Genomic DNA, 11,424 nt, shown 5'->3' on the forward strand with positions numbered 1-11,424 from the left:
GGCACTTCCTCCTACACGCCCCGACCTTACCCTCAGTCCTGCCCTCCAGCTCTGCAGCCTGGCAGAGGCTCTCCTCCTTACTCCTGGGGCACCCAATCTGGCCAGGCACCACACCAGGCTTAAACTGGGGGTGAATCAGTAAAGTTCACTCACCTCCATTTACACTCGGGGAAACTGAGGCAAGGCAGGCAAAGCGACCCGCTCTCCATCACACAGCTTGGAAGGGGCAGGACTGGACAGCACTCTGGGGTCCCGAATCACCTCGCTCTGGCTCTCAGATGTGAGCTACAGCAAAACCATCTGCTGCTCCCGGCCCTGTCCTCACTCCCCACCCACCACCAGCTGGTGTGGCCTTGGCAGCCACACGGGGCCAATGTCCTGGCCATCTTTTCTCAGGTCACAAGTACCTCGCATTGCTCTGGCAGCCTTCACTCTGGAGAACAGCTCTGTGGACGGAGTCTCAGCCCAGGAGCCGTGTATCTTTGTGGCCTGGAGGAACCAGGGCACAAGGGTCTCTGGATAGGGTTTAAAGGAGCTGGGCAGTGCACTGACAGGAGGCAGGTCCCCCCAGCCCTCTGAGTGGGGTCTCTGGGACCCCATGGCATGAACCTGGGAGAGCCCAAGGGGAAGGCCCAGCAGAGCCCCTGTAGCCAGGCCTGGTCAGAGAGGTACAACTCTGGTGATTCAGAGTCAAGGTCTTTGCCCAGGGCAGGGCGTGTCTGTTCCCACTCCCTCACAAAGCTGGGCCCACCTGGGGTGTGGGCAGGGAAGGAGGTGACTGGGCCTTGAGAATGAGGCTGGGACTCCGCAGCGGTGGGGACAGTGTGAACACATAAAACATGTAACAGCCAGGCTTTGGGGACAGAGGAGGGAGCAGGGGGAAAGAGGTACTGGGGAGCCGAGAAGGTGACAAGGTGACAGGAGGGAACCTCAGTCTCTCCTCTTGGGCCTTGGCTCCTCATCCCCACACAGGGATACACGCCGTCCTGCCTGCGTCACCCCTGGGCTGGAATAGCCAGTGTCTGGGCGGCCTGTCAGCGCTGGCTCAGACCTGTTCCTGCAGAAAGGCCGCCGCAGAGCGAAGGTTCTGCGTGCCCCCCTTTACTGCAGGTTAAGGGGCTCTTCATGAGTGACAGGGAGGACCAGGGCTGCCACACCTGAAGCCTCCCACCTCCCATGACCAAGGGCCTTTGGAACAGGCTCACTCGTCCTCTATATTCTCCTTGCCTCCTTCCCTGGCCCACCCTCCACACCAAGTCCCCTGGCCCCCTGAGACCTGCCCATGGAGCAGCCGGAATCCCATCGATGGGCCGCCCTTTACTGGGTGCTGCGTCCACCCGTTGCCCCGCTGCCCTGAGCCATTACTGGGCCCCCTCCTCCAGCCCGCTAGTTCTACCGCCTTCCCGCTGCTGACCTGAGCTGTTCTGTTCCCTTTGCTAGGCCTTAGTCTCCTCCTGTGTAAGACGGGGATCACGTGTGCTGCACAGGACTGTCTGTAAGGAACACTCGAGCTCCTCTAGGTGCAGTAGGCACTTAGGGACGCTGGCTTCCTCCCTTTTAGAGATCTGAAGGCCACTGGCCCCAAGCCCATGGGAAACGAGTTCAGGGGAGGCTGGCCGGGTCAGGGACAGGGATGCGTTCCTTCCCTGTTTCTCTGCAGCGTTCTCGGCAATCTCCCAGGCCCCTGTCTCTGAATGCTGGGGTGTGTATGACAGCTACTGCTTACTGAGCATCGGGACGGGTGTGCGCGTTTCTTCAGGCAAGCTGAGCTGTGAGCTGTGAGGCTGGGTGGGCCTTCGGTGCTCCGCCTTCTCCACTCTCCTTCCCCACCTTTCATAGACCTCCCCTCGGTCCCCACGGGATCTCACAGGCCGACCTCCCCCCTCAGTCCCCACGGCATCTCACAGGCTGACCTCTCCCCTCAGTCCCCACAGGATCTCACAGGCTGACCTCTCCCCTCAGTCCCCACGGGATCTCACAGGCAGGCACGACCACTCCCATTGTGTAGATGAGGACCCAGGTGCAGAGCGGGCGTGTGACTTCCCCAAAGTCACCCAGCTCATTCAGTGGCGAAGCTGGATAGAGCAGGGGTCCGATGCTGAAACCGACACGCTTGCTCTTTCCTGCTACATCACATGGCTTCTTTGAGCCTTTTCACAGCTGCCTGAAAGTGAGGTTCCCTCCACCAGGATCCCCGCTGTGTCCTCCACGCAGATGACAAAAGACAAGTCTATATACACATGCTGACTTAACCCAGGCTTAGTGATGGCGGGTCTACACAAAGGGCCCTGTGTCTTTGAGGACTTAAGTCGCTGGGACACCTGAGTCCCAGCCCCAGTCCAGTCCCTGGACTTGGAGGGAGTTGACGAAGTCGTCAGTTTCTCCCCAGACTGTGGGTTGGGGCTGCCCCTGCCTTCCTCCCTGCTGAAGGTTAACCCTCTGCTAGACACTTCCTCAGGGGGCCTGGTGACCCTATGACTTATGTAAGGGGGGTGCTGTGGCATTTGCGATACCATGTGATGACATGGGGTGCTCCCGCTCTGTTCCAGCAGAGGACTGGAGACCCTGGAGTAAACAGCCTTCCAGGTGCCCAGACAGACAACTCCTGGAGCTGAGTGCCTCAGAGAGCAGGGGGAGGGCTGGGCTCCTGCAGCGTCTTCTCCCACCCCACAGGTGTCGAGGGCAACTCCAGCAATCAGGTAGTCACCAGAGGGTCCCATCCCTTTTCTCACAGCTGAAAGGGGTTCTTGCCTATGTGCACAAACAAGGGGTACTTGCTTCAAGTCAGGATACTTTTTTTTTTTTTTTGAGAGGTTTTTGCTATAGGGCACATGCACTCACCAGAGAGACAGAGAGACAGAAAGCGAGAAATCACCCCCCGGGGGGGTGGCCACGCTGCAATCCCTCTCAAGATCTTGGGCATGCACACACATGCGCTCAGTATGAGTTTAAGCCACCAGGTCCAGAACCCGAACTGTGGTCAGCTACATGGGAGTCCAGTGACATCGCTACTACGCCATCTGCTGGTCCCAAGTTTTTCTGATTTTTGATTTTTTTTTTGGAGAGGGTTTTTTTTTTTGATAAAGGGCATGTGTGCTCTCCAGACAGATAGAGAGAGACAGAGAGACAGAAAGCGAGAAATCACCCCCCAGGGGGGATGGCCACGCCCGCAGTCCCTTCTCCTCCATTCTCCTCTCGGGATCTTGGGCACGCATGCACACGCGCCCGGCGTGAATTTAAGCCACCGGGTCCGGGACTTGAACCACGGTTGACTACATGGGAGTCCAGCAACATAGCAATTATGCTAACTGCTGGTCCTGCTCTGCTGCTATTTCCAGGCCCAACCTGGGGCAAGTTTCTTACTCTCTCTGGCTGATGTTCACTATTCCCATGGGTGAAAAACGGAAGTATAAAAATCAGAACTTTAGCAGAGGTTTTAGGGGATGACAATTATATGAGATGATGATTAGTGTGTGTGAAAGAGAAAGACAGAGGCCAGAAATTACAGACAAGATGGCCCCCTGCCCCTGGTGCCTCAGTGAGGGGAGTAGGAGGTTGACACCCCAGCCCAGGCTATGGCTGCAGCCCCCCAGGGTCCCTACCCCCTCGCCCAGACCTTACCTCGTTGTTGACGAAGCAGTATAAGATAGCCACCATCAGCCCCTGGAAACAGAGTCATGTCAGCAGGTAGGAAGCAGGAGGGAGGAGCCCTGTAGTCAGATCCTGGTCAGAAGCACCTTGGGCTCCAGCCCCTCCATCCCCTCCTCACTGGCACCCCAGCTGACCTAGACATGGGGCAGTGGGTTCCTGCACTTCTCTTCTGCAGAAACAAGAAGGCTCCTTGCTCAGATACTGCAAAATGCTATAGTCAAACTCCCCTTGAGCAGGCCTGACCTGATGAAGTTGAGCACCTCTGACTGCAGGGAACTTTCTGCACCCCAGCCCCGTTTGCTCACTCAGGGGACCCAATGCTCCAGATTGGTTTTATCTGTGTGTGGGGGAGAGGAAGTGGGTAAATGCACACATGGGCCCACGTGCTTGAAGGGTCCTATTGCACCTTTGAGGGGCTGGGACTAGTCTCTTACACGTTCACATTCAACATCATCTAATGTTAATGAAGAGGCTTGCCTTGACTATATCACCCTGTAAATCTTTTTTTAACATCTCAGCCTCAGTTTCCTCCTTGGTAAAACGGGGGTAATCCTACACACCTCCTGGGTTCTGTAAGGATTACAAGCGTGGCGTGTTTAACGAGGTGTGTTTAAAGCACTTGCAGGGTGCCTGCCACCCAGTGGATGGCAACCGTAACGGGTCAGGCTGGGCGCCCAGGGTGACTTCAGCAAGGCTTCTCGTTCCATGTGCTTAGAGACGGGTCCAAGTGTTGGACAGCTGGGGGTGCTAGTTCGGGCTCTGTGACTTTGGGCAGGGGTCAGCCCCACCCCTAGCCTGCCCAGCGTTCTCCTTTGCATGGTAGAGGCTGCTGCCTACCCCGCTTTCATGCTGAGATTTCTCAAGCAAGTGCGCCCAGCCATGGAGTCACCTGAAAGGAGGTGAAGGAGAGCTCCGTGAACAGCTTGATGAAGCGCAGGGTGCCCCGAGCATGCTCGTCCATCACGAAGGCAAAGATGACCTCATGGGTCCCCAGGAGAGGGATGAGGGTCAGCGTGGACTTGGCAAGCCTGGGGGGTGGGAGTAGGGTGGAGACCACTGGAGTCATTCTGGACTCCCCATGGGTTCCTGTCTCCTCTCTGTGCCTCCCACCAGGACCTGGGCCCTTTCTGGTCATGGATGTCTTCCCACCCCAAAACCATGGACAGGCTGCTCGAAGGGAAGGAATAGAGACCGAGATCCCCCAGAAGCCCAGAAGCTACCCAAGGACAGAGTGAGGTCAAAGCTAGGGGTGCCCAGGCCAGGACCAGGTGGGAGAGGAGAGTAATTCAGGGCTCTAATCCAGGATCCCTCTCTGACAGAAGGCAAGGCTGAGGGTCCCCAGCAAAGCCAGCTTGGCTCCGTCACCTGCACTTGATGTCCGTCTTGCACATGAGATTGGCCTTCAGCTTGGACACTACAATGCAGATGACCCGGACGAAGATGAGGAAGTTCACCTGCAGGTAGGCCGGGGGTGGCTGGGTGCCCTTGCTCTCCCCCAGTCCTTCTACCTCCCAGCCCACCAGCACTCCAACTCCCACCCCAAACCGCCACTCACCCCGATGGCAAAGAGGATTGGCAGGCGGATAATAAGCCAGTAATTCATGTTTGAGTTCCTTGTCCAGCAGCTGAAAGGGAGAGAGATGCACGCATGCAGCCGGCCGGTTTCCCAGCACAGGCACACGTGGCGCGCAGAGGCCACGCACACGGCCACCAGGGCCTCCCAACAGCCAGCCCCACAGAGCCACACGGAACCTTACAAGGACACAGCCATACACACACACAGAGTCCCAGATACATGACCGCACATACAGATACACACAGTCCCCACACAAGCGGTCATAGACCCACAGACACAGTGACACGTGTACCCAGGATCACACATGAAGCGCCAGGAGCACATCACCCCCAGACATTACAGAAAACCTACAGAAGGGCACAATGTACTCCACAGACCCGCACCATGCCTCGTCATACAATCCCAGGGTGAGGCAGAGATGGGGAACTAAGAACTAAATTCATTGCTTTAGCCTCCTAATAGGTGGGAACCACGGAGGAATCCCATGACTTTGAGGATGGGGGCCTCAGTACACCCACCCTTTTGGAGCAGGACACTCACCCCTCGTCCTCATAGAGGTACTTGACAATGCCCCAGGGGGTAACAAACAGCAGGGGAACACCTGAGAGAAGAGAGGGAAAGACAGAGGGGAGAGGGGCTGGCAGGCCAGAGTCACTGCCAGCAGAGGGCTCTCCACACCCCAGGCCCTCACACCTCCAGCCCCTCTCACTGCCTGGTCCCAAACCACGTTTCCCAGGCTGATCTGGGTGCAGGGGAGACTGGAGGCAGCAGGAGCCCCACGGTGACTCCCTGGAGTCTTTCTTAGAGAGAGGCCGTTACCTGTCCACCTCCTCCCATGTGCCAGGCACACTGTCAGGACTTGTCCCCGGTGTTCAGAATGACACACCAGACACAAATACCCAAGTAGCAGAAGGACCACGTGGGGGGGAGAACATGATGTGTGAGGTGGGAAAGAGGTGAATTCTCTGTTGCCCTTCCCCTCCCTCGCTGCAGCCCACACGTCTGTCTCGGTCTACTCCTTCAGGCCTGGAAGTCCCTTCAGTTGTCTGTTCCCTGCTTCCATGTGCATGCAACAGGCCTGGGCAGAAGCCTGGAAAAGAGACAGGAGACCTACTCCTTTTTTTTTAAAATAATTATTTTATTTAACTTTATTTCTTAGTTTTTAAATTTGACCAGAGAGGGACAGAGTGAGAGAGAGAGGGGGAAGGTGAGAAAGCAAGCTGCCAGGTCCAGGACTCAAACTACAGTCAGCCATGTGGGAATCCAGCGCCCTTAACCACCAGAGCCCCACGGTGACTCCCTGGAGTCTTTCTTAGAGAGAGGCCGTTACCTGTCCACCTCCTCCCATGTGCCAGGCACACTGTCAGGACTTGTCCCCGGTGTTCAGAATGACACACCAGACACAAATACCCAAGTAGCAGAAGGACCACGTGGGGGGGAGAACATGATGTGTGAGGTGGGAAAGAGGTGAATTCTCTGTTGCCCTTCCCCTCCCTCGCTGCAGCCCACACGTCTGTCTCGGTCTACTCCTTCAGGCCTGGAAGTCCCTTCAGTTGTCTGTTCCCTGCTTCCATGTGCATGCAACAGGCCTGGGCAGAAGCCTGGAAAAGAGACAGGAGACCTACTCCTTTTTTTTTAAAATAATTATTTTATTTAACTTTATTTCTTAGTTTTTAAATTTGACCAGAGAGGGACAGAGTGAGAGAGAGAGGGGGAAGGTGAGAAAGCAAGCTGCCAGGTCCAGGACTCAAACTACAGTCAGCCATGTGGGAATCCAGCACCCTTAACCACCATGCCACCTGCCGGTCCCAGGAGACCTACTCTTGATGCTGAAAGGCCAACTAACTGTCCTTAGTGGCTTACGGTAACAGCTACAACATGAGGCAGCCTCTAAGGTGGCCCCAAGGATCCCCACCTCCTGCTACACACCCCTGTACAGTGCCCATTGTAGCAGAATTGGTTACATACAACATAAGTAGTGGCCTGTCACTTTTGAGATTAGATTATAAAAGACACGAGGCTCGTCTTGGGCTCTTTCTCTTTCTGATCACTTGAAAGAGTGATCTGAGAAAACAAATTGTTAAGTCACGAGGGCACTGAGGTGGCTTATAGGGAAAACCCTGTAACGAGGAACAGAGGCCTCCAGCCAAAACCTGCAAGGAGCTGAGGCTTCCTACCAGCAGCTCCTGAGTGTGTTCAGAAGTAGAGTCTCCATGCCCAGTTAAACCTGGAGATGACAACAAACCTGGCTAAAAAACTTGACTGCATCTTGGCTAGAGATCTTCAACCAGAAATACCCAGATTCCTGACTACAAAAAACTATGCACGAACAAAATCATTTGTTGTTTCAAACCACTGAGTTTTGGGGCTATTTGTTATGCAGCAATCAATAACTGATACAACTGGTTTCCAGTCTCTCAAGGATAGAGCTCGAGCCTTACTCATCTCCAGAGCCTTGGCATCCTGCTCACCCTGAGAACTCGAGGTGTGTTGGTTGACTTAACACGGGCTTGTCCATCCTCACGTGAGAGATGAGGAGATGGGCGAGGAGTGCAGAGGGGCTCAGGCTGCAATCTCACTCCCACAGCAACCCCTCGGTCGCTTTCTGCACTCTATTAGTTACTCCCTCACAGTTGGAGCTGTGGGCGTCTGAGATGAGTAAGGGCGTGCGTCTGTGTACATGCATGCATGTGTGGTGAGGGTCTGTGTGTGTGCATGTGTGGCTGGGGGTCCCCCCCAGGAGCACATTTCCAGGGCAGAACCCCTTTATAGTCTTTCCGTCACCATCATCAATATCCTTAATACACCGATGTCCATGCAGCGGCAGCCACCGAGCCGCTTGTGTGTGTGGATCTGCTGTTCTGATGATGCAGATGGGGGAGGAAGCAAAGAAGCTCACTGCTGACCGGCGCTCTTCATCTGATCTCCCTCTCCTTGCCATTTGCTTTCACGCAAACCAGGCCCCTCGGCATCCATGCTGCTGTAGGAGCAGACCTCAAAGGCCCCAGCACACACAGGCGCTGCCGCATTCCCGCTACTCAGTGAGAACCAAGTGAGTCAATACGGCAACGAGGGAAGGGGAGCTCTCCAGGCTAATTTCCTGAGCTCCCCCACCCAGAATGTCTCTCTTGGGCATCCCCAGTCACCACTGTCCTGTCCCTATTAGGCCCCACCCAAGATCAGGGAGCTCACTCAGGTTATCAGCCAGACCCACGGAGCTTCGTTCAACGGGCAGCATCTCCCTTAACAAGGCCTTTTTAGAAAACACAAGCACGGCCCTGCCACGTGCGAACACTACACACTCCCCAATGGCTTCATCTTTCTCCCATTTACAAAGCCAACAAGACAGGCTGGAGGGGAAAAGCTCAAATTAAGACACACACAGCTGGCTATAGGCGTAATGGCTCTCTCCTCCATCGCTTGCTCTCCTCCTAAGCAGACCTCTTAAGGTGGGTTTCTGGGGGCACCCAAATGACTGCAACAGAAGCTGACATGACTTTGGGGAGGCTCTCCTAGCTGCGCCAGAGTCGCACTTCAATTTTTCTGCTTGCAAAGGAAGCTAAATGTTGTTCCTGAAGAACCCGGCTTGGGCTGTGCTTCCTGCATCACAACAGCGTTCTCACCTCTGTTTCTCTCTCCCTCACTCTGCGCATTCCTCTGCCTCTCCTCATCCCTAATCCTCAAGGAAAGGATGTTCTGATTGGAGAAGGGTATCTCCCCGGTCCTGCTCTGAGCTCCCACAGACTGTGCTCCCTGAGCTAGGGTGTGAGGTGGTATCTCTCCGTATCTCCTACTCAGAGGCTTCCGGGGCACCGTGAGTTCCCACCAGTCTCCAACCAACCGCCCCACTCTGCGCACAGTACACGGTCCCTTTGATTGTTCCTGCCCTCGGGTCGCCATGGTGACAGGCTAACAGCACTGATGCGATTTCCCAGAATGGACAGGCACCATCCCCACCCCCAGGACAGCCTTCTCTGAGCTCCCTCAATGGCTTGCCTCTTCCCCACTTAGTGAGCTGCCGCTGTCCACACTTCTGACAGCTGTGCACGGTGAAGAAGAGGGTGGGATGGGGGGGAAGAAGGGGATCAGGGGTCTGTAGAAGCCAGGCCCCCCAGCCCACCTTTGTGGAGGCCTGAGCCTGTCCTTGGGACCCAGGGGACTGAAGAGATGCAGCACAGGCCAGAGCACTGTGCGTGCACGGCAGCCAGGAGACCAGGTCCCCGCACCAACTTCGCCTTTAATGCTCAGCCCTCTCTGGGTCTCCGTGCCCTTAAGACATGCAGGGCATTAAAGCCTCAGAGCTGCTCCCCGGGGAGGGGCTGTTCAGAGCAAAGTGGCTGAGGAGCACCAAGAGAAAGGAATGAAGTGCAAGGGCAGGGCACGGGGTGTGGAGCTGGGGGACCACAACAGCCAGAGAGAGCCCAGATCCATGATGGCCTGGTGGCTGCTGCTGGCCTGGGGCGGAACATTCCTGGAAGGAAGGCAGCCTCGCAAAGGCTCAGAGACTGGGCTAGTATCAGGGGACAGGGGAGGTGTTAGGGGAGAGATAGTATCAGGGGACAGAGGAGGTGCTGGGGGAAGGACTAGAATCAAGGGACAGGGGAGGTGCTGGGGGAGGAGTCTGGCCATGACTGAGCTGGGGAGTCTCTCGTCAGGAGACAGAATGACCTGAGGTAGAGGAATGAAGAAGAGGACAGAATGAATGAATTCAGGGCAAGCTGCAGGGGTAGGGAGGGTGGCGGTGCAGAGCAGAGACTGGCAGAGTCAAGGGCAAGTTAGGGAAGGGCTGGAGAGCAGAGCCTAGTCTCTGGCCCCATCCCAGGCAGGTGACCGTGGGCCCCCCAAGGAAGGGTTATTGCAGGTTTCCAGGTAGCGCAAGGGGTCCCAGAGCTGGCCCTCGTCAGAACCCCACATGGCGAGAGGCAGAAGCACAACCAGAAATGTTCCAGCAAAAAAAAGGACACAGTGGTTCTTGGCTAACTTTTTTGGCTAGAACATTTCCAGCTGGGCTCCAGGCACATCCGCGGCCCACCTGCGGCCCACCCCTTCTTTGGGCCTCTAGTTCACCCTGCCTGCCATACTGGGCTCTCCCGTGAGTCTTCTCCTTCAGCATCAGCATCAATTTCCCCCTCCACGCCCTCCCCGAGTTTCCTCTTGACCCCTCCCCACCTTGAGGCCCAGCACTCACCGTTTCCCTCAGGGCCTTGGGCTTCCTGGCACTGGGTACAGGGCTCTGCCCTCACAGAGCCTTAGGAGCAGGGACTTGAGGACAGTGCTGTGACCTCCAGCGAGTACGATAGTGGTAGGGGTTGGATTTGGCAGATGAGGGTGGAGGCCTCCATTAAGGGGAGAATTATGCCAAGGGTGGAGGTGGTGGGAGCTAAGCACCACCCCCATGGTGTCCTAATAGCCCTCCTTGCAGGGAGCCTGTGCCCAGGAGGGGCAGTCAAGTGGGCCCTGCTCCTTGCCCCTGCAGTGTGCTCTGAGGACCACGTTGGAGGAGGGGCTATGCCAAGTCCAGGGGGTGGAGGTGGGGCGTGAGGTCTTACCCCAGCCTATGCTCAGGTAGAGCCTGAAGATGCGCTGCTCCGAGAAGACAGAGAAGGCCAGCAGCGTGTACAGGTACACGCCCTCCACCAGCAGCCAGTAGTAGTTGGCCGCCACGCAGTACTGCATGAGCAGGAACACCAGGCGGCAGCCCAGCGAGTCCTGGGGCAGAGGAAGGGTCCCCTGGAGACAAGGGCTCTGCCCCTCCCTCTCTGCACACCCCTCCCGTCCTGCCCCAGCTCCAGCTGTGCCATGGTTGCTGCGGGCCCCAGCTTACATCTAGCCGAGGCTAGAGCTAAGAACTCAATCTACTTTAGCCACTGAATCCCTAGTATCCTGGGTGGAAGAAGGTAACGTTACCCGTTCCCCCCCGCCCCCGCCCCCATGCGGGTGAGAAAAACTGAGCCTCTGGGTGCCAGCAGGTGGCATGGTGGTCAAGGCACTGGACATTCCCACATGGCCAACCACAGTTCGAGTCATGGACCTGGTGGCTTGCTTTCTCACTTTCTCTCTCTCCCTCTCTCTCTCTCTCTCTCTCTCTCTCTCTCTGGTCAAATGAAAATAAATGAATAAATTGGGAACCAGCAGTTAGCGTAATGGCTATGTCGCTGGACTCCCACGTAGTCAACCGCGGATCGCACCCTGGACCC

At 56.3% G+C, this 11,424-nt stretch overlaps 1 protein-coding gene across 1 annotated transcript in view; it reads right to left on the reverse strand.

Annotated features, from left to right (window-relative positions):
• GLP1R (glucagon like peptide 1 receptor) overlaps positions 1–11,424 on the reverse strand; it is a 39,978-nt gene that overhangs the window by 7,681 nt on the left and 20,873 nt on the right. The window contains 6 exon segments of the mRNA XM_027771885.1: positions 3,622–3,663; positions 4,541–4,679; positions 5,017–5,105; positions 5,207–5,276; positions 5,768–5,828; positions 10,777–10,936. Of these exon segments, the coding sequence (XP_027627686.1) occupies positions 3,622–3,663; positions 4,541–4,679; positions 5,017–5,105; positions 5,207–5,276; positions 5,768–5,828; positions 10,777–10,936 (561 nt within the window).

The sequence above is a fragment of the Tupaia chinensis genome, unplaced genomic scaffold (assembly GCF_000334495.1).
Source record: "Tupaia chinensis unplaced genomic scaffold, TupChi_1.0 Scaffold000238_1, whole genome shotgun sequence".
NCBI lineage: Eukaryota > Metazoa > Chordata > Mammalia > Scandentia > Tupaiidae > Tupaia > Tupaia belangeri.